Here is a 24,551-nt window from a genome sequence, read left to right on the forward strand (position 1 = left end):
GAAAACTTTCAGTTGTGGTATAGAACTGTATAAGCTGGGCCTAATTTGGATCGATAAGATGGATTTCAATGGATTTGAAATAAAGTGAGTTTTTTTTAATAAGAAGTTGATATACAACTTTCTGATATACATGTACCGGATATGTTTCTTTGGGAATATTTCCTAAATTTTACTGGAAAAGTGCATATTGTAGTACCAGTATCTCTGTAAATACAGTGTGATTTCGTGAACAGGAAATTCGAATTATGCCTCTGTGTTATATGCACTATTTTCACCCATGTCACCATTCAGGTCATATGAGATATTGTTTAGAAATGTAAAATGTACAAAATATTAAAACAGAAATATTCTAATTACGCATGGCTTAAAAACCGGGTTCACGCAAGTTGCACCAAATAGTCATCTTGGATCAAAGGGGACATAATTCCCAGAGAGAGAAAAATTGAATCAGAATGCATGCACATATACACATGTACATGTTAAATACAAAGTTACATGACATTCTGTTCAGTAATTTCAGGGGAATACCAAATAACATATTTTGACCAAAGTTCAAAAGGGCCATAATTCCCAGAAAAAAATTGAATCAGAATTTCTTGTGAATGTGCCCTTATTACATGTAAGCACATAATTTCATGATATTCTGTTCAGCAGTTTCCGAGGAGTTGCACTGACAAACTTTTTAAATATATTTAATTTTGGCCAAACTTCAAAAAGAGCATACCTGTACGGTACCAGTAACTCCTAGAGAGAAAAAAATTAATCGGAATTTCCTGCAAATTTACACATCTACACAGTATGCTACAAAGTTTCATGAAATTATACTCACCGGTTTCAGAGGAGTTGCGCTGATAAGAACAGGACTGATGGAGGCCAAATTTTAAGTTCAAAAGCGTCATAACTCAGGAAAATATCGAATCAGTACATGTATTTTCTGCGAATACGCACATGTACACAGTAAGTTCTTATTAACTACAAAGTTTCATGAAATTCTGTTGAGTGGTCGCGGAGTTGCGCTGACAGGACCGGGCCGAGGTCAAAAACCTACCCTCTGCAACTCGTTTTGTACGATATAACGAAATCATCCACGCATGTATAAAAAAAAAAAAGTCTTAAACAGGTATATTTGATATCACCTGAGAGAACACCTTCACCGCGATACATACTTGTAGAGAGAACACCTTCACCATGATACTTGTAGAATGGACCTTAATCTGTTAAACATAACCGTTCCATACCTATAGGATAAAGACATACTGGTGAATTTTCATGATCGTTATAACGATCTACTTTACTAATACGATCTGTCATTGGGTAAAATGCTGTCTGACATGTTTCATACAAGTTGAGGCCGTTCTTTACACGCTGATTTTGACTAAGGAATACTCCGTTTACCCTTTCGACATATAGGGCTCATGGCAGTGTGACCGGTCAACAGGGGGTGCTTACTCCTAGGCACCTGATCCCAAGTTCGTTATCTTCACCTTTTCATACACTGTACTAAAAGTGCAACGATTTCTTTGCATATTTTAAAAACCTATAACAAGCATATTTAATATTAAATCTGCTTTCAAATTTCCAATAGTCAATGCTATTTTACTGCTTGATAACGTCAAATGATAATGGAAGTGACATTGAAATGTACACAAAACATGGGTGTTGTTTAAATACATATCGATTTTTAAGATTGTACAAAATGCGCCATTCTTTCCCATTGTGTCTTGTTTACAGTACAGAAACCAGGTATTTCTAACTTGTTACATTAATATATCTACCAAGCATATGTTGGTAAACTTTTCTCGAGTACCAAGAGATTTAGTGTCGAGCGAAGCGAGGGACCAAATCGAGTGGCGAGAGGAAAGTTTAACAACATACTTGGTACATGTTTCACTAAAGCAATGAAAACTCTTTGTGGTCTCTACTTGATTTATTATAGCCCTTTCGTATTTTTTATACTTTAATCAAGATTATCAGCATTTATCTTAATCAAGATTATCAGCATCTATCTTGATTAATGCAATTTTGTATTGGCTGGGTTTGATAATTAGTGCCCACAAGGGGAGTTTACCTGTATTCAACAGTCAGGTGAGGGTGCACAGTGAGTATTATTAGTTGGGGTGTTGTTGTTTTTTTGGTTGTTTTTTTTTTTTGGTGCACATTCAATATACATGTATCTTCATCCATGTTTCAAGAGTGTTTGCCATGTTTTTTTCAAATGGATTAAAGTTAAGAACTTACTAAAACTATTCTTTTGGACATTATTGGGCATGATAGAAAATACTTTCATGAGTTTCCTAGATATCATTTCTGAAAATGATCTTGAAAACAGACTATTTGGGCGACCAACAAAAACGGATCAGATATGCTGATAGAGAGTTACAAAAACTGTATCTGTGTTTTTTAAATTTGTTTCAAATGATAGATTGCTGGATGTATCAATTTGTGACAGAATCCCGAAAACAAGATGGTGAGTACACATAATAATAATAAATTCTTTTATTTAGACAGGATAGGACAATTAGTACAAATGACTAGTTTACATTGTGGTCCTGTATAAAACATATTCACAGACAGATAAATGAGAGAAAAGAAAAATAGATAACGTAATATAATATACATGAAATACACACGATATCACTGGGGGGGGGGGGGGGGGGGGGGGGGGGGGGGGAAAATAAACATATACATTATATCTATATATCACTTATTTGAGAAATAATGCTGCAAATATGTTGATTTAAAAGATGTAATAGAACCACAGCTTTTGACAGACTCGGGCAACTGATTCCATAAAATTGTGGAGGATACCTTAAAAGACCGTTTATAATATTCAGTTCGAACTTTTGGTAAATATAAAATGCCACTATCGCTACTTCTTGTTGTTCTGGAACTAACTTGGCTGACAAAACTAAAAACGTTCATATATTCTGGTGTCATGTTATTAAGAACCTTAAAAGCAAGCACTAGTTTTCTATATACAAAATAATCATGAACAGACATCCATTTAAGAACACTAAAAATATCAGCTGTAGAAGTCTGAGTTACTTTCACCTTCAATATAATTCTGGCTGCCATTTTCTGTAACTTAAAAAGTCTGTCAATAAAAACCCTGTTTTTGGCTGAGCACCAAACTGTGCAACAATAGTTAAAATGAGGAAATATAACAGTGTTATAAATTTTCAATAATGCTGCATTTGACATAAAAGTTTGCAGACGACGTAAAATGCCTATTTTCTGTGAAAGTTTCTTGCATAAAGAATCAATGTGTACAGACCAGGTCAGACATTCATCTATTTGTACACCAAGAAGTTTGGCCGTTTTAACAGTATCTAAAACAATATCTCCTACTTTGATACACATTTTTCTACACTTTGAGAGTTTTTGTGCAGTGCCAATCAACATACATTGTGTTTTCGCTAAATTCATCGTAAGTTTATTACTTTCCATCCATTTCATAGAGTTTAAAAGATCATCATGTAACCTTTGCTCAATAACATCAATAGATTGATGTGAAACATCCTGAGATGTATCATCTGCATATATAGAGACATTTGAATGCTTTAGGCATTTAGGATAATCGTTAACAAATAAAATGAAGAACAATGGACCCAATATGGACCCCTGAGGCACTCCTATTGTAACATCTTTTTCATCTGACAAAACACCTTTCCATCTTACACATTGTGATCTTCCGCTAAGATAAGACTGAAACCATTTAAAAGAATTTTGACAAATACCAAATGATGAAAGCTTGTGTAACAATACCTGGTGGTTTACAGTGTCAAAGGCTTTACTAAGATTAATAAAAAGAACACCTGTTAATTTGCCACTATCTATATTACTTAATGTTATGAAGTGCTGTTTCGCAAGAATGCTTTGGTCTAAAACCGGATTGATGTTCCGTTAAAAGATTGTTTTTATCCAAATACTCGTAAAATGAGTTAAAAACATGCCTTTCTATAATTTTGCTCACGATTGCTAAAACTGACACGGGTCGATAATTGTTCACCATAAAATTGTCACCAGATTTAAAAAGAGGGGTAACTCTAGCTTGTTTCCATTCGGATGCAACCACACCACTTTTAAAAGACATGTTTAACAGATATGTTAAAATTTCACCAATCACACCCGAGCTAATTTTCAACAGCTTTACAGAAATAGCATCTAACCCCGTAGCCTTCGAATTTGACATAGCATTTATTTCATTTCTGACAAAATTAATAGAAATATTTGGAATGCTAAAAGACCCCCTAGGCATTAATTGTTCAATTTCAGGCAATGAACTGTCAAATTTCTCTGCATATTTGTGTCCAATGCCGCAAAAGAAGTCGTTAAAAGTATTGGCCATCTCTTTTGTATCTGTAACGGGTTGTCCATCCATTTCTAAATATGTTGGCGTAGTGGTTGCCGATTTCGTTGGTAAGAATTGTTTTAATTTTACATGAAGTGTTAGTGATGGTGCATAACAGATACATGTACCCTTCAAAGAGAGAGAGTAAATATATCTTGGATAAATTTATATTGCTCTATCAGGTTGTCTGATCTCTTTGTTTCTATTGGTCGCCCAAATTTATTTGTTTTTGTTTTAATATTCAACGTTCCATACCAGTTCTGATAACTGTAACACCGTATTCAGAAAGCGCGACGTCCTTTCTTGATTGTTACCAATCATTGATACATATGTAATTATTGGTTTTAATAATTATAAATACAATGGCACTGTTATGTACCCAACCATGAAGCTTGGACTTTGGTGTATCAAGTGATGAGGTAAACGCAAAAAATTCTTTGTTCGAGGTGTGAAACGTGTACTAAGAGGGTTTTCTTTAGATACAAGAGGCCCATGGGCCACGAAGGTCATAAGAGTCACCTTGGTCCTGTAATTTTATCTTCCAAGACGCGAGGATTCAGTTATCGGAAGAATATTCTACAAATAAATTATGATTAATACGATGCTACTACCGTTTAAACGATGAAATTCTGTGTGTTTATGCGCGAAGAACTCGAATGGCGAGGCTGCGACCTAATTCAAGTTATGTTTAATTTGTCGGTGTTAGGGCCGTTTAAACGGCGATAGCAACGTATTATTCATGATGAAAGACGAAGATAACGAACAGTGATCAATCACATAACTCCTACAAGCAATACAAAACAGATAGTTGGGCAAAAACGGACCCCTGGACACACCAGAGGTGGGATCAGGTGCCTAGGAGGAGTAAGCATCCCCTGTCGACCGGTCACACCCGCCGTGAGCCCTATATCCTGATCAGGTAAACGGAGTTATCCGCAGTCAAAATCAGTGTGCCAAGAACGGCTTAACAATCGGTATGAAACACGTCAGACAGCATTTGACCCAATGATAGGTTGTATTGACGAACTAGATCGTTATAACGACCATAGATTTTGCGAAATGCTGACTTCAATCGAGACAGTTGAAACCCCTGTACCATCAACTTGTTTGTCAATAGCTTACCTCATCAACTTCTTTGTCAATAACTTACCTCGATGATCTATTTGTAGAATAAAATTCTATAACTGAATCCTCACGTTTTGGAAGATAGATCCGCGAAATAAAGTTGTAAGAGGTACATGTAGGTAAAGCAGCGACACCAGCTGGTGTCGCTGAATTCCCACTTTTCAATATGGAGTCCGCTCTGACTCTCCCCCGCACATGTCAACAGCGGGGGTGAGAGTCGGAGTAATTTCGGATTAGAGCTGAAGGTGAAGTATCACACAGACCTATGCTTAGCTCTCAGGGCCATAACAGTGAAGGTTCTGTCACGACACGGGATCTCCGTTTTTATAGTCATATCTGAAAGAACTGATATTGATTTCTAAATGCCGAGCGTTTGGTGAAGGAATGATTACTACATGTACCTATGTTACAACTTAGGTTTGACGCGACCATGGCACGAGCGGGGCTCAAACTCACGACTTCCCGGATACGAAGCGAACGCTCTACCACTGAGCTGGCACGACAGGTTGTTAGAAAAACTATGTTCGATGCAAATATAGTGTGTAGGTCCTTCGATAATTTCAAATATTTTTTGTACCAAAGTTTTATTTCATAAAAAGGAAAAAGTCGCACGGGGCTAGATCTGGAGAGTATGGTGGATGTGGCAAAGACAGTAACCTTCTCCGACTTCAATCATTACTTCACCAGCTCAGATGGAGCATTACCATGAAGTAGACGAACATGCCTAAATCCTGACACAGGGTGAGCTTTTTCAGTATAACATCTCGGTGATACCGACCTATAACACTTTTGCCCTTCGGCACCGGAATTTGTACGGCTATACCATCATATGAGAAGAATATGCAATAAAGAACCTTCTTTATGCTAATGGTTCTTTTGGCAACTAGAGGCCTTCTACCGTGTTTAGTTAGCCATATTTTGTTTCCAATTTTTCTTACTGCTTCGAAATAGTGAACCCATGTTTCATCACCAGTAACAATGTTTGCAAATTGTCTTTGATTGAGTTTGGGAAACATTTTCAGCAACCGCTTAGCGGTTTGTAATCGTACCCGTTTTATGGTCATCTGTCAATATATGCGGTATCCATCTGGCAGAAATCTTTCGTACTTTCAAAATACGCTTCAAAATGAAATGCACCCGCGATAGCGATATGCCAACAGCTCTGGCAATATCACGAATCGTGTATCTGCCATCACTTTCAATTACTAGTATTTCCCTGACTTTTGAGACTTTTGCCTGTTACAGTCATAGGTCGGCCCGATTTTGTATCATCTTCGACGGACTGTGCCAATCAGAAATTTCTTTCTCCACCTACGAACTGTCTTATAAGATACCTTATCAGACTCATAAACTTCCCCCAATTCAGTTAAAATTTGCATTACCGAATGACCGAGTGTTGTGCGAACTTTTATATTAGCTCTAGATAATTTCTTCAATATTCTCAATCCGTTTCCCATCCATTTTTACAACAGTGGTCAACGACTGGCTCTATTGAAATGACTATAAGTTTAAAACTATGTGGCGCTGAAGACTCGTGTAGATAGCGTTGGAAAGATATTGAATAGAGCTATTCATCGCGCAGTGGTGCAATACACATTACTTATCGAACAGCCCTCGTGCGTTATTTTCATCTTTTCAGCATACACTGATATTTTGTTTGAAATCAATGTTATGAGTGCATTGGTTGCTTACATTACGCTGACGTTTAATTTATTCAGACGACTTTTCGTGGAACCTGTGTGTCTGGGTTACATGTATCAGAGTATCCATTGTATATGCACAATGCTATACCTGTGTTATGGTACATGTAATATCGGAATGAGTTACCATTTGGGTATTACACTATAATTTTAAGATGTAAAGTATATAAAAAGGTGAGAGGCGCACAATGATTCAGAGTAATCCTCCCCAGAATGTGAATTTTTATTTATATTTTGGACAAATATCATTTTATTTGCCTACCTACATATACATGTATGTTAGCGCTTCATGAAAAAATATGCCGGCGTGAAGTGTTATGTATTTTCAAAAATGAAGTATATTGTTTTTATCTACTACATTATTTCTGTCGGAATTCCCAGCCGTTAAGATAGACGTACGGTATTTATCAAGGAGTTTTGAACTCATGCGCATTGTTTACAACTACAGCACGTTCATGGGGAAATATACATCATTATGTCTTCCCTTCCCAAAAGGGGGACATTTTTTTTTATTTTAGTGTGAATTCTTCTTCTGATACAAAGTTTGTCCAGGTCATGATTTTTTTTTTGTCTTTTGACATAGGCCTTGGTATTTGGTATGTAGATATATCACAAGACATTGTATCGTATGCCATTTTTATGACCTTCAACTTTGACCTTTTATATAAAGGTTAGATAATTGAATTTTTGGGGCATTTTTGTTATCTGGACCATACTATTTTTATCTTTTTACCTAGGCCTTTTGATATTTGGTATGTGTATACCATGATAAGACATTGTACATGTGTTGCGTGCCATGTTTTGATGGCCTTTGGCCTTGACCTTTTATGTAAAGATCAAATAATAGAATTTTGGGGAAATTTTTGTCCGGACCATCACTTTTTATCTGTTGACATAGGCCTTATATTTGTCAAATACTTAATATTTGGTATGTTGATAAGTTTAATTTGCTATCATATGTTTACAACACTGTTCCTTGCTTGAAGGACATATACATATAGCCGAAGGTTACCGTAAGTCTTAATTTTCCACTTTAAAGATGATCCCTAAAATGATATTAAAAACTATGGAAATGGAAGTGGATACATCAGTTTTAGTGTGCTAAAAATTCTTGAACAGTTACAATTTTTAGCGACGAAAAAACCATTGGATATGTAAATGATATGATACATGTACACTGTTCATAAGTGAATATAAATCTAGCGTGATATACATAATACATGTACTGTATTGGGTGGCTATAGTCGCCGAGGACCCCCCCCCCCCCCCCCCTCACGTCAATTACCGATGGTATTATTCAATAGTAGTTTTATCTCCATATGGTTCAACAGTTGATACATTTTAGAGTACATGCATGCACTGTTCCATACTCCAAATGTTCTATTTGAAAATACGTTTACTGTAAGTATCAAAAGTTAATACTGAATGACCAATCGTTAGCTAGCAATGAATCTCTCCTTGATAATAACTTTGATATGAGAATGCAGAGTTGATATGAGGATGTGGAGTTGATATGGGGATGTGGAGTTGATATGAGGATGTACAATGTATAATTAATATGAGGATGTGGAGTTGATATGAGGATGTATAATTGATATAAGGATGTGTAGTTGATATGAAGATATGGCGTTGAATAAACTCTTCACACAATCTGTGTTGTTGCAAACTACGAATATTGAAAATTGCAGTTAAGGATGTCATAGGGTTCTCTTGATTGATACCGAAAGTGAGTCTTAAAAATATTTACATACACCAGGAAACCATGATGAACATAACCATTGTTCACTCTAAATACAAAACTTTTATCCCAGTTTTAGAATTTCGTTAGTCAATGTTATTTCAATGCTTGAGCTGCGTGGCTTTGTGTCTCTTGTATGTTTGACTTCTATGGATCAAACGTCACCTAATGAGAATGTACACACAGTTTTATGTTGTATAGTTTTCATTGATTTTTAAGAATGATACAAAATGCGTCATTCCTTTCATTAATGACCATTTTCATTGTCCCTTGTTTACATTGCAGAAATCATACACATCAAACTAAATAAAGTTAATGCATCAACCGATATGTTAAAATTCTCCTTACACAGTATGAGTATATGTGATCTGTCATTGACCCCAATCAGTTGAGTGGTCATTCCTTAGTTATGGAGATACAGGTCAAGAGTGATATGTTGGCAGACTCGTACTTCTCAGAAGGATCTGTAAAACACCCTTCCAAGACACCATCTGATGACACGTCTTTGTATAAGATATGGATAGAACTAAGGGACAACACGTCCCTGCATGGAGTTTGCAGAATATCTAAACAGAAGACTTTCATTCATGGGTAAAGTTGCAATGCAATAAGTGTTCCTTATATATTTGTTTGTTAATAGTACATGAGACAACGATTTTGCTCAAGCTGTGTTGGGAGTGTACGGTTTAGCTTTGATGTACATGTAAGGTTTTGTGTTAGCTTGGTGTAGATGTGAGGTCCCGTGTTAACTTTGGTGTACATATGAGGTTTCGTGTTAGCTTTGATGTACATGTGAGGTTCCGTGTTAGCTTGGTGTACATGTGATGTTCCGTGTTAGCTTTGATGTACATGTGAGGTTCCGTGTTAGCTTTGATGTACATTTGATGTTTCGTGTGTGTATATGTGAGGTTTCGTGTTAACTTTGGTGTACATGTGAGGTTCCGTGTTAGCTTTGATGTACATGTGAGGTTTCGTGTTAACTTTAGTGTACATGTGAGGTTCTGTGTTAAGTTTGGTGTACATGTGAGGTTTCGTGTTAACTTTTTTTTTACTTGTCAAGAATTTTGTCAAGTCAATTTCTTCCCCAGTTGCCCCCCCCCCCCCCCCCTTATGAAAAGTGATGCTATGTACCTGATTTATGATTATATCCATATCATCACATGTTAGTTTGCCAATATAACTTATCATTGGGTCAAATGCTGCCTGACGTGTTTCATACCGATTGTTGAATCGAGCTTGGCACACTGATTTTGACTACGGATTGCTCTGTTTGCCTGATAAAGATAAAGGGTTCGCGGTGGCTGTGATCGTTCGACAAGAGAATGCTTACTCCTCCTAGGCACCTGATCCCACCTCTGGTATGTCCAGGGGTCCGTGTTTACCCAACTCTTTATCTTGTATTCCTTATAGGAGTTATGAGATTGATCACTGTTCGTTATCTTCACCTTTCATGCTTTATCGTGATTTTATTTCTAGGTTTCTGTTGATCTTTTTTTCACAGATTACTTCTGATATTCTGAGTATTAATTGCATCATGACTTGAACAGAAATGAATATATCATACGTCCAATTAACACGCACCTCCTTCCCCATCCCTTCAATTTGACATAATGTACATTTTGAATAGTGTTCTCCATAACATCGAAGAAACTAAACCATGTTTTCTTTATAAGGGATATAATACAACCTGTTAAAACTAAACATGATAAATATTTTGATAGCGTATACGTAAGCTTTTCTTGGCCCTATTTATTTTACTATTTCATCTGAAGTTTTGGACCGCGTTGATAAGCGCCAACTTCCGGTGTAAAGTTATTAACTGCAAAAATGAAGGCCATTGGTGTTCTTTTGTTACCAGAAGATATTTGTTTACATGCAGCCAGAGTACGATAAGTTTTCGGTGTGGATAGTATGTCTAACGAAAAGTTGGCCTATAATAATAATTTAGGCTGCTGTTGTTGTTTATACAGAGTACAAACTTGTACTGGATACCCACAGCCGCCATGGAAAATACACTCAACACCAATCAGTGGTGAAGATTCAATGATATAACACACACGCAAGCATGGAGGGAGAGAGAGAGAGAGAGAGAGAGAGAGAGAGAGAGAGAGAGAGAGAGAGAGAGAGAGAGAGAGAAGTTGAGTATAAGTATACTCGATCGCCTATGTGATATATTTATCATACTACTATTCTATTTGTGTAGATTTTTCTATATTTACTAGATTAATATGTTCATGTTCATCTGAAGTACATTTCCAGGATAGTATGCAGGTTGCGCCCCCCCCCCCCCCTAAAATTTTCAGATTTAAGGTAAATCGTGGTATCTTGTTTAAAAAAATGTACTAAACGATAAAAGAAGCAAACATTTCTTCCACTCCCGGAGAAATAAATGACAAAATCTTTTGATTTCTTGAATTACTTTATTGGGAGAACTTAATTTTTTTCCAAAACCCTTAAAATTTGCGTCATTTTATTAATTTCACCTTATCAAAATGATAGAAATAGTACAAATGATTAAATAGGAGACATATTTCAAGCTCTATAAAATCTGCAAAATCCAGGAGCTTCCGGGGGCATCGCCCCCTGGGCTCCCACCAGGGCTTTGCCCCCCCCCCCCCCCCCCCGGTAATCACAAATCCTGGATCCGCCCCTGGTATGGAGCAATATGACTTATATGTACGGAGAGGACTTATATAGGCAGTGCCTGCTGTTCAATCCTATAATGAATTTTCATTAAAAAATACTGTTTAATTAAATTCAAATTAATATGACTTATACTTGTATCTTTTGTATTGTAGCAAAAGAGCAAACGTTTATAGACACTACTGAATCACAAAAATATATAGCTAACCATATATATTATACACATATATATTATACACATATATATTACATATAAAGATTATGTTCCTATCAATTTCAGGATGATTTGGGCCATTATGACATTGACGATGTTTACTTGCTTGACAGCGACTCTTGTCGAATTTACTCTGGCGTATTTTTCCTACGAGAAACTTATCAACATCAAGGTAGAAATGCACTCAGAGATGGAATTCCCCACCATAACCCTGTGTAACATCAGCCCTATCAACATTTCCCGGCTTCCGGAGCGCCACGTCTTCAATAATTATTACTTTAATATAAGCCAGATAGGATCTTTTGACCTCAACTTATCCGATCCATATTACTCCATCTTACACGAGCATAGAAACGATTCTTGGCTAGATAGAACTGGTTTTGAAGTAAGAAGTACGATATCTGATTGCACGTTTGCACACAAGAAATGTTATCACCTAATGGAAAAACGAGTAACTGACAGGGGGTTGTGCTTCTCTTTTAACGGCCCCTCACAGAAATCCCCAGTTGTCAGTAGAATAACTGGAAACAAGGAAGGACTGACCATGTTTGTGTACCTGGACCAAGCCAACTATATACCGGCAGTAAATATGGGTGCTGGATTACAAGTGAGTTGTGGTATGGGTGCTGGATTACAAGTGAGTTGTGGTATGGGTGCTGGATTACAAGTGAGTTGTGGTATGGGTGCTGGATTACAAGTGAGTTGTGGTATGGGTGCTGGATTACAAGTGAGTTGTGGTATGGGTGCTGGATTACAAGTGAGTTGTGGTATGGGTGCTGGATTACAAGTGAGTTGTGGTATGGGTGCTGGATTACAAGTGAGTTGTGGTATGGGTGCTGGATTACAAGTGAGTCGCAATAATGAAACAAAATCATTGTGATATACAGAAACATCAATATAAAATATATTCCTGACGTGTGTAATCAAAAACAAAATAGTTTATTTTCCTCTGATATTTTAGTATACAGATCAAGCATATCTTGGTTTTTCAAGATTATTGTAAAACGGTAAAAAAAAAAAAAAAAGAGGCCCATCGCTCACCTGAGTCACCTTGGCTCATATTTAAAGATTTTCCCTATATATTTGTATGCAAAACTTTGACCCCCCCCCCCTTGTGACCCCATCCTACCCCTAGGGGCCATGATTTTAACAAACTGAAATCTGAAATATGTCAGAAAGCTTTCATGTAAATTTCAGCTTTTCTGGTTCTTGAGAAGAAGATTTTCCCCATATATTTGTTTGTAAAACTTTGATCCCCTATTGTGACCCCATCATACCCCAAGGGGCCATGATTTTAACACACTTGAATCTATATTGTGTCAGAAAGCTTTCATGTTAATCTCAGCTTTTCTGACACCGTGGTTCTTGAGAAGAAGATTTTTAAAGATTTTGCCTACATTGTATATATTTGTATGTAAAACTTTGATCCCCTATTGTGGCCCCATCCAACCCCCGGGGGCCATGATTTGAACAAACTTGAATCGGCATTATGTCAGGAAGCTTTCATGTAAATTTCAGGTTTTCCGGCTCAGTGGTTTTTGAGAAGATTTTTAAAGATTTATCCTATATATTTGTATGTAAAACTTTGATCCCCTATTGTGGCCTCATCCGACCCCCGAGGGGCATGATTTGAACAAACTTGAATCTGCATTATGTTAGAAAGGTTTCATGCTTGAGCTTTTCTGGCTCAGTGGTTCTTGAGAAGAAGATTTTAAAAGACTTTTCCTATATATTTGTATGTAAAACTTTGATCCCCTATTGTGGTCCCATCCGACCCCCGGGTGGCATGATTTGAACAAACTTGAATCTGCATTATGTTAGAAAGGTTTCATGTAAATTTCAGCTTTTCTGGCTCAGTGGTTCTTGAGAAGAGGATTTTTAAAGACTTTTCCTATATATTTGTATGTAAAATTTTGATCCCCTATTGTGGCCCCATCCAACCCCCGGGGGCCATGATTTGAACAAACTTGAATTTGCACTATGTCAGGAAGCTTTCATGTTTTCAGGTTTTCTGGTCCAGTGGTTCTTGAGAAGAAGATTTTTAAATGACCCCACCCTATTTTTGCATTTTTGTGATTTTCTCCCCTTTGAAAGGTACATGGCCCTTTATTTGAACAAACTTAAAAGCCCTTCACCCAATGACGCTTTGTGGCAAGTTTGGTTGAAATTGGCCCAGGGGTTCTTAAGAAGAAGTCGAAAATGTGAAAAGTTTACGACGACGACAGACAACCGACAAATTTTGATCAGAAAAGCTCACTTGAGCCTTTGGCTCAGGTGAGCTAAAAAAGGGTTTCGACTGCAGTTGCAAAAATGTACGAAATAAATCAAATGTTAAGCAGATATCAATTATTCTTTCTGTCACACAAGAAGCAGTGGATTGTATTGAAACGCGGATATTGTTTGACTGCACTATATAGGTAGATAGACATTGTCATGGGGAAATAAAACTACAATAAGTTGTTTGTCCTACATTTTCCTGATATTTCATAAACTAGTTCGTAGTTTTCTAAACCGTAAAAAAGTGGATTTACACGAGGATAACACTGTTAATTTTGAGACGTTTGAATATATGAAAGTAAGGAACGATAACTCTGGGTAGAGAAATCTCCCGATATATCTTAACTGTTTTATAATACCGATACGAACATTAAAGCCTGCCATGGCAGCGTCAAATCGAAGACGTAAACAAAGGTAGTCGTTGCTTCTTCGCCAAACGCCCGGAATTTAGAAGTGAAAATCACATTTTTGGATTTCACCTTTAAAATGGAGGTACCGTGTCGCAGCAGGCGTTGGAACGTTAAAGAACCCTCACTGTTACGGCCGTAAGTGCTAAACATAGGTCTAAAGTGGTACTTCACTTACAACTGGTGACGTCTCAATATAAGTGAAAAATTCTCTACGGGACGTAAAATAAACAATCAAAAACAACTTTAACTAAATACATGTACAATGTTTTAAAACCTGGATCCATAGGACCTACATGTACTCGCCAGGATTGCTCTCGTTTGCTACCGTAAACTGGTTCTTATAAGGGACCAATTGACTCGTAATGCAATAGCCTGGTACCCTGGCCCTGCGTGTTCCGCGTCCACCTGGCTCTACTTCCTTTAGTCAGGAAGCCAGGCTAGTGATGCAACTCTATTTCATAAGGGATATTCATGTTTTCATTTGCAACATATCAGAACTTTCCATAAAATAGAAAGAATCTGCTAAATGTCCCGAATAGTTGTGTATCATCAAACTGACGCACTTTTTTCAGTCATTTTACGTTGAATCAGCAAAATACATGTCATATATATCGATTTACATTTATATAGTGGAAAATCAGTAAAGATATTATAATCACATGTATGATTTGTTTACTGTACGAACTTATATTGTATTCTATATGAGTGAAAATTTCTTGAATGAGATGCAAAACTTTACAAACGGCATTATACTTACGTTTATCAAATTAACAGGTAACCTTATCAATTTGTATTGTTTATTAAGGAAACGTATTGCTGGCAATTGATATAATTTTTTGTTATGTCGTACGTACGAGATACTAAGTCGTACGAACGAGATACTAAGTCGTACGTACGAGATAATAAGTCGTTTTGAAATTTCGAGTTTTGAAAAATTTAGATTTCTTTCAATTTATATTGAAATGAAATACCTTTAGAAACATTCCTGATTACTGTATGAAGGTGAAGATAACGAAGAGTGACCAATCTCATAACTCCTATAAGCAATACAAAATAGAGAGTTGGGCAAACACGGACCCCTGGACACACCAGAAATGGGATCCGGTGTCTAGGAGGAGTAAGCATCCCCAGTCGACCGGACACACCCGCCGTGAACCCTATAATTTGATAAGGTAAACGGAGTTATCCGTAGTCAAAATCAGTGTGTCAAGAATGGTCTAACAATCGGTATGAAACACGTCAGACAGCATTTGACCCAATGATAGGTTGTATTGGTAAATTCGATCGTTATAACGACCATAGAAATTGACGAGACTGTTGAGACTCCTGTAACATCAGCTTATTTGTCAGTAGCCTGCCTCGATTTAAAAAGCGATCATACGCAATACAAACTCTTGGGTACAGCATCACTTGAAAGACAAAACATCATATGCAGATGATCATGGAATATTGCTACATAAATATGGGAAGTTGACGATGGAGAAGCTGAAATGATGCCGTATGTCATAAAATTAAGTTGTTAGTTTGCGATTAATATCCACTTTCAATAAAATATCCAAGTATGAAGCAGAAGTGGACGACTCTGCGGTGCCTTTTATTCCGCTCTCACAGGGATATATCGAATAGACATATGAATGAAAGTTATTATTGTTAATAGATAAAACGTCGTCGATCTATCTAAATGTCGAATTGAAGGCCACAGCAAGAGATTTTTTCTTCTCACGTAGAAGTTTTTGAATAAATTCTGCTTGATATGAATATAAAAACAGGAGCACAATTCATGCCCATGGGAATTCCAACAGACTGTTGGAAGACCTGATCACCAAAGACCACGAAGATATTGTCAATGAGGAACTCTAGCATATTTTTTATTTCAACTTCAGAGTATTTGTGCGTGGAATCAGATTGGTGTTTAACAAAGTAATTTTTGGGATGACTCATCACTAGATATGAATATTTCCGTTTTCCATTTTTGTTGAAGAAGCAACTGTCTATGTGGTCAAAAAGTCTAGTCTTTAATTTATCGTGAGGAATGGTGGTGTAGAGTGTTGAAAAGTCATAGGTTTTGATGTTGTTAATTTGAGAGAAGTTTTGCTATTTCAAGTTCTTTAGAATTCTTTAGAATCCACATTTGATTTACACCACTTCTGACATATGTAGTCGCACAATAAGTTTGAAGTTTCTCCTTCACAGCTGTTAATATTTTCTAAAAATGCAAACGAAAAGAAAATTTTAAAGATTCAATAAAACTTAAACTTTTTAAAAAAAAATATTCGCTTGAGTTTCCATTTTCAGCATATCTAATTGCTTTTCAAGAAAGAAAAACATTGGAGAACGAAAGCTTGTCATAAAAATGATAGCATTTATACATTTTGAAAATCTTAATCCATTTGAATTTTCATTTTAAGCACATTGAACCGCTAGAAGATCGCAGCTCTGATTCTGAAGGTGCTCGAAAAGAAAATTCCAAAGGTTAAAAAAACCATAATGCGTTTCGATTTCAATCTTGATCACATCCAATCGCTTTGATTCTAACATCCGAATAAAGAAAAACCATAAAAAGATAGGGATAACATTCAATCTTTAAACAATGTCATACCGGTATATTATCGCGATATCTAATCGCTTTGAAATCGCACACCAGTATATCCACACCAAAAAAAAAAACCTTGATAAGAATTCAAAAATTTGATGAGATCAAAAGTGGGTTTGTTTTTTTTTTTGTTTTTTTTTTTTTACAAACAGTCCTGATCATTTTTTCCCTGATACTGAACATGAAAATGAATAGATTTTTTTTAAATCGATAAAATGATTTTTCCACTGTTCAGATGGCGATAATGATTCAGCAAACAATCATATTTGTAGGTAGCGATTCATCATCGAGACGTAGAGCCAAACATGGCGGATAAGTCCTTTCTGGTCAGTCCAGGCACTGTTACGTATGTCCAGATGACGAAAAAAAAGGTATGACACGGGACGTAGACATAGTTCGGCACAATGCGGTTCCATGAATTGGATAAAGACGGAATTCAATCAAAATACCAAAAAACATGTCTTAATTAAAAATCATTCAGTTTTGTAACCCCCTAGCGTTTCGAAAATTTCAAAGACATTACTCACAGGAGATGGTTTTAGACTTCTTTAAAAGACTTTCAATTTCGAATTTTGTGTTATTCAATACTTTGAATCATATTTAAGAAATCATTTGTTGCATGAAACAGATAACACATTCGTTCCTCGGATAATGCTACTTTTGAGACTATAAGACTTTTACTATTATTTTCTCTCTAGCACACGTATTTGTCCAGACCATTCAAAGCTTTTGGGGAGCATTATTGTACAAACACTAATGACCCTGATTTTCGAAATCCTTTGGAACATTATCCAAAATACAGTCCATACGCCTGTATTAGAGAATGTCGATCCCGGTATATTTACCAAATCTGCAATTGCCGGCTTATCACAGACATCGGTAAGATTTTTTAAAGAAATTATTTTTGTCAATTTATTTTAGAATAATAAGATTGATCTGGCATGATGGATATATGTCAGTGGTTTGAAAAAAGATTAAGTATAACTGCTTACTCTTTTGATATATTTCATATCAACTGCTAATAAAATTGTACATGTATTCAATTTAAAATTTGCTATTAAAAATCGACAAAGCACATTTATGCATCAATAATGAATTTCTTTATTTTTCTTCCAAACTCAATTAGGCAATGAAACCATATGTACCATAGCCCAGGAATATCAGTGTGCCTTGAGACAGAAAGGTTTGTTTACTGTTTAAGGAGGTATGGTATCAATTTGTGAAGTTTCCTTCTTATCCTTGATTTTAAAAAAATATATAACTGACAATCAAAAATGGAAATAAAAAATTCATGTAGCTTTTGGGTTTCCTCATTTCTGTATTCCATCCTCCCAAATTATAGATCTTACAAACATTGTATGCAGTGTAAGACTAATGTATTTACAGTTATTGGCATGCAAGGTGCATTCTGCACTTCGTTGGTAGCTAAAGCATCGTTTGACGGTTAAAATGTCAATTGTTTTATTATGATTGAATGATTTAAAACATCACAACCGGCTACTAAAGCTTTCCAAATGATAGCTTGTCGGTCATTTTTGTTTGCAGCTAGAGTGTAAGACATAGAGACGCGATTTTTCATTGAAGGACGAAAAATATAATACCCAATCTTGTCAATTTGAAAATTTCCCATTTATTTTGGTATGATGTTGGAAAATATACATATATTCACTTCAACAGCACATGATGTGAATGTATAACGGTCTATTGATATTTTTCTAGTTTTTTTGTTTGTTTTTGTTTTTGATTTCAGCCAATCAGAAAGCTCAGAAAAATTCAATCGTTCGATATTCTAATTCATCCATGTATAGAAGTTATATTTTCATTAGTGTTATCTGTAGACAAGAAGAATAACAAACGTGATACTCTCCCAACGTGAAAATAACACAGGGACAACCTTTTAACATATCTTCTGTAACTAAAGTTAGTAACCTCGACTCAAACGTTTAGTCGTCTGTAAGTTGTGTTTTTATACATATTAGTCAAAGTGAAAACACTGATAGGTCAACAGAAATGGAAAAATAACGCAGACACGGTATTGGATGAAGAATATGTCTCTCGGCGTCTCCAATCACTCTCTACTAGGTCTGTAAACAAAAATGATCGACAAGCTATTATTTGGAAAGCTCTTTAGCCGGTTGTTATGATGTTGTATTAATACTGTCGGTATTTCAAAGGAAATAATAAACACCAAGAATTATGGGAGATGATTGATTGTATCTTGTTTAACATCTCTCTCGAGAATTTTTCACTCATATGGAGACGTCATCAAGACCGGCGAAGGGCTTCAAATTTAGGCCTATGCTCAGCGCTTACGGCTATTGAGCAGTGAGGGTGTTTTAGCGTGCCACACCGTCCGTTTATAAGGTCGTCTCCGAGGACCCGTGACATTCCATCTGATAACGAGCGTTTGTCGATGCAAATGTCACTACCTGTTTTAACGACTTGGGTCTGTCGCGGCCGGGATTCGAACCCCGACCTTCCGCATGCGGGGCGAACGCTCTAACCTCTAGACCAATTAGAAGAAAATTCAATAATTTTCTGTTCTTGGATAGGGAATTTATTGCACCCGTGAGACAAGTTTGTTTTTGCAGGTTCACTTGCGTTCAGCACTCGTGAAAATATCAAAATCCTGTCACACTCATGGAATGAATTTCATATAAAACTACAGAACATTAATCGTTGACTAGATTCGTAGGCCGAATATCCTGGGCCCGATAAAACTGTTGTCTTCTTACGTTCTATGTCAACGGTTTGGTCGGAAGATCCAGTACAGGTTTGTCTCGAACATCAGAATTTATTACATAGTTCTGTGCACGTTTTCATATCTCTGTTTCTAGAGTTATTCGATCTCAACCCCAAACTACAGGCTGCGTGTAACTGTCCCCAGTCATGTGAAGACACCATGTTTCAAAAGCAAATTTCGTTTGCCCAGTTTCCTTCAGAAAAATTCCGAGAAGCAATAGCTGTATTGCCGCTACCTTCACGTAATATTAGGTAGGATATAATGAACATTTTCCATTTGAATGGTCCATCTGACTTACTATTGTAACAGTTTATTTCCCATAGTCACTTCAAATTCTCTTTTCAGTACAAACTACTTAGAGTTGAGGTTGTATTATGACTCTTTCGTCGTTCACACTATTGAGCAAGTTCCAAAGGTTGACATTACCAGCATATTTGGTACGTAGACCTACATGGAATGTCAAAATTTACATCTATACTAAAACTAGAATATAGAACGAGATGGAGAATATGGATGTCATCTCTCTCTCCCCCCCTCTCTCTCTCTCTCTCTCTCTCTCTCTCTCTCTCGTTCTGTGTATATGGGTGGGTGGGTGGGTACGTGCGTGTGTATACACGAGTCTTGTTAGAAAGTAGCTATTACTCTACATAACTATAATGTCGCTTGCTATATTTGTTACACCACTCTCAGACACAATAAGACAGCATGCCTTGTCTTTCAGGAAACATCGGGGGATTTCTGGGGATCTTCCTCGGAGCAAGCCTACTGACTGTAATGGAGGTATTGGAGGTGGTCATCATCACGGTGTATGTGCTACTGAGACGCCTGATCAGAGGGATTAAACGGAGTCCAGATAGTGAACCCCAGATATGTAACAAGATCACTGATATGGACACAAACAAAACGTCTATCCAAAAATTCGTTAAAAACTAACCATCAGTTTAAAGATCGTCACAGTGTTGTTACACGTATACTCTCAAAGAAGTACTGGGAGAAAATATCCTGACTGATGGCTAATCCGAAAAGTGTATTAACATCATTTTCATGAATTTCTAGTCTCTGTTAAAAGAACTTGCTTTTATCGGTTAAATGAGAAATCCAGGGTTTATATTAGAATAGGGATAACAATATTTCGCTGCAAACTGAAACCTTTAAGTATTCCACTCTTTCTCAGATTTCTTTTTACTATACATTTCATAAATTCACTTTAATTTCTAAACTGTTGTTAAGACAAAGACATCTCATTACAACATTTTCAAAATATGGGGGAAATGATTAAAAACAAATTAACATGTTGAATATTTTATGGTTTTTGTTTTGTGCAATATCTATTCCATGATCATGTAAACATCGTCTACACGAGTAACACTGGTGTTTTTTCTCCTCGCTTTAGTGACGAAGTGTTTTATTGTCTGTAGAACGGCCTGGAATAATTCAAATAAACTAAGAATACTGGCTCCCAGGAAAATACCCATGTAACCTCCAAGATTTCCTATAACACAATTTAAAAAATAATTGTAATCGTATTGCAGTGCTGAAATGTTACAACTATTTCTCTCTATGTGGCGCTACCATGTATTATCCACCATACCTAGTAGAGTCAGTGCATCCATCTTAGGGACCTGCTTTCTTCTCTCCCTGGTCAGGGAGCGATAATATATCAGTATCTGGGCCATGTTTTTCCTGAAGAAAGTGATAATGGACGTAAACCAGAATCAACTCATCAAATTTCAATGCCTGCTTTCTGATGAAATCAGACTCAGATTGAAACAATATAATTACCCATGATGTGATGCGTTTATTAATTTTCTAATAAAATATCCATTATCTTCTCTGATTTGTAGCTTTATTTCTTTAAAATCCATCAAAATCGATTTCTTCCAATTAAAGAAGATACTCCTGTGTAATTTGCCATAAAATCATTGTTTTCGCTGTGGGGTATTTACTTTCCGATAAAACGATACAGACCTGCTGATATTGTATCCTTGACTTCCGAGCTCCAGGGCGGTGACATCGGAAAGGAACTTTGCAGAGGAAATTTGTTTATCATAGTATGTTCTTGTACATGGTCTTGGGCAATCACAAGCTTCTGTATGCGAGGATATGCGGTTAAATTCATCTGTAATTGAGATGTCCAAATTTCTTCATAAATCACAATAATTCCAATGTTATTTATTACAATTATTTTGATTGGACACAAATAAATCTAAACGAGTATTTACACAGCAATAAATCCAAAAACGCTATGTATACATACGCGCCTCAAAACAAATAAAATAGTGCGGGGAAACTATTAAAATTTTTGAAATTGATAATACATGGAACGAATTGGAATTATAAGAATCAAACAATCCTTTCCAAGGGCAAATTATTAAGAAAAGATGGAAACAGGATGTATTAAACAAAATCATCACCGGACCAGAAAAACAAATGTGTGACAGGCTTCCAATAGAATGGAGATTCAATCTGTGATCCTTGGGTCAGGATGGGTCCGGAAAAGGATTTAAAGCTTTATGTGAAAAATATTCTCTTTAAAGTTATGATAGCTCTCAATCTGAAAATTTTATTTTGTGATAAAAATGTGCCTATTACGATAATTTTGTATGTAACTTTAACCATAGTAATTGATAAAATCAAAATTAAGTTTACGATTTTATCAAAATAAAGATTTTGGTTCTGTTGAATCATTATATAAAAGTCAATTTTTGTACGGGAAGACAATAATGTAATTTTGCTTCATTCAGAGCCTCTGGATAGGTTTACTAACACTTATTATAATATTGATAACAAAAGTTTATAAACCTTTTTTGTGTCGTTGAAATAGTAAATCACAATTTTGCAACAAAACTTTTCAACACCAAATATGAAAGCTAGCATTACTTTAAGAACCGAAGCATTAGGATATTGTAAACATCCTCATGTAATGTAGTAATATAGAGTCACGGTATCAGGTCGAACCATAAAAGATTTTTCTAAGTTATGCATATCGCTTCAGCAAGGACAAGTATCATTTGTCAAATTATAGTGTAAATCTGTTAACATTATATCAATATCCGACCAATTGATATAGTCTAAAATAAATTAAAATTTCAATGCTTAGATGAAGATTCAACAAATTTTGGTTTCGTTTTTCGACAAATAAAGAATTCAATCAATGAAAACTGCAGTTATTCTCATCAAACCACATAGATTTTCACATATACTTTTGAGTACATCATGAATGAATACACACGAAATTCATATGAAAGTAAATAAATCTCTGTGCCTAGAAAGAGGTGAACATTTTGCCACGGTAAAAACAAAGCCCGTGTTGTTCTAACCGTAACGACATGTCATCATAAAACCCCTGAAAGTGATCGGCATTACCAATATCATGTACATGTAATATAATTACCTTCATGTACATCTGCACAAGTATGAATCTGATAAAAGGAACAGGGTTTCTCCAATCCTGTAAAACAAAATCAGTAGCAGTAAGGTTAAACCATTGGAACTGAATAGAGATAGGATGACGTCAACTACTTTATCGTATCTGATGAAGATTTAGAATGACCTTTGCAAAAATAAATTCTGGTTGGCAATATAGAATTCTCAAACAATTTCAAGTCCGCTAATTATGAGAAATTCACATGCTACATATACGACAGACAATTGCATCGCTTGGGGTCGAATTTACTATTAAAGTACTCTTTCATATACATGTAAATATTTTCCTCGCCTCTGTAGAAAAAGTAGCAATGTCGTACGTTTCATGTATCTCTCCTAAGTATTCTTATTTGCAGCATAGAGATGAATTTTGCTCGATCATCCCGACGTTTCTGTATCCTCCTCACAAACGTCTGGATTTTTTGTTCAATAGTTTTTCTGAACTCAAAGCGATGCTTAGCGAAATTCTTACAAAGACGCCGATTGGGTAGTTCAGAAATGAAATATCTGCACCCCGGCTTTGAATTGAACTCTTGAGAGTTGAATAAAATGAATTTCCCATTGAAAGAAAAAATATATTCAATGTTTAGAATATTTTTATTTCGGAAAAGACGTGATTGGACTCTTCCTTGTGTAACTTTAAGTTTACATTACAGTCAAGAATGAGTTCAACTCCATAAAGGAAGGAGAACTATGATTATGTAAATTGAATTTGACACTTCAGATGACCAAGGTTTATGATACAATACTTCACAATATGGTTTGATTTTTTCTTCAATTCTTACAGGGCATGCACAATTTTATCAGGCATAAATTATCGCTATTACATTTTGTTTCAATAATGTCCCCAAGTTTGTATTTTATTAGATCAGCCTCATCTAACGGGGAAATGTGTTAAATTTCTAGAGAAGACGTCCAGACGTTATTGGGGAGTATACAGAAACATCGGGAGGATCCATGAATTATACACATGATATACTGAGGTCGAACTATTTTTCAAACTATTTTTTGAGTTTATCATGGAAAAACTGGACGCATAATTAAAGACATATTTCTCTTTAACAAACCACTTTGGCATTTGGCTTTATTTCGCTATTGATAAAATTAGTGGTGAAACAATATAATTTGTGATGAGGTTAATAATATTTATTCTCTGTATGCTCTTGTATAAAATATACAGACGTACAGTCTCTTCATGTAAAAGACGATCAATAGACTATCTTGATTAAGCTCTGATGTCTATCAATAGACTATCTTGATTAAGCTCTGATGTCTATCAATAGAATATCTTGATTAAGCTCTGATGTCTATCAATAGACTATCTTGATTAA

General features: G+C 35.9%; 2 protein-coding genes across 2 annotated transcripts in view; one reads left to right on the forward strand and one right to left on the reverse strand.

Moving 5' to 3' along the window:
• LOC125660005 (acid-sensing ion channel 2-like) lies at window positions 1–21,627 on the forward strand. Its single transcript, XM_056149653.1, has 10 exons — window positions 1–1,743; window positions 2,423–2,467; window positions 6,076–6,217; window positions 11,838–12,378; window positions 17,324–17,422; window positions 17,750–17,930; window positions 18,178–18,234; window positions 19,889–20,045; window positions 20,140–20,231; window positions 20,516–21,627. The coding sequence occupies exons 4-10, from the start codon at window positions 11,839–11,841 to the stop codon at window positions 20,725–20,727; spliced, it is 1,338 nt and encodes a 445-aa protein (XP_056005628.1). The 5' UTR covers window positions 1–1,743; window positions 2,423–2,467; window positions 6,076–6,217; window position 11,838; the 3' UTR covers window positions 20,728–21,627.
• The window catches only part of LOC125660052 (uncharacterized), a 24,215-nt gene continuing 20,744 nt past the window's right edge, over window positions 21,081–24,551 (reverse strand). Inside the window, exons 13-16 of the mRNA XM_048891898.2 lie at window positions 23,189–23,245; window positions 21,763–21,913; window positions 21,386–21,477; window positions 21,081–21,286 (exon numbers count right to left, since the gene is read on the reverse strand). Of these exons, the coding sequence (XP_048747855.2) occupies window positions 21,123–21,286; window positions 21,386–21,477; window positions 21,763–21,913; window positions 23,189–23,245 (464 nt within the window). The 3' untranslated portion in view covers window positions 21,081–21,122. The remainder of the gene's footprint in view (window positions 21,287–21,385; window positions 21,478–21,762; window positions 21,914–23,188; window positions 23,246–24,551) is intronic.

This window comes from Ostrea edulis, chromosome 9 (assembly GCF_947568905.1).
Source record: "Ostrea edulis chromosome 9, xbOstEdul1.1, whole genome shotgun sequence".
Taxonomy (NCBI): Eukaryota; Metazoa; Mollusca; class Bivalvia; order Ostreida; family Ostreidae; genus Ostrea; species Ostrea edulis.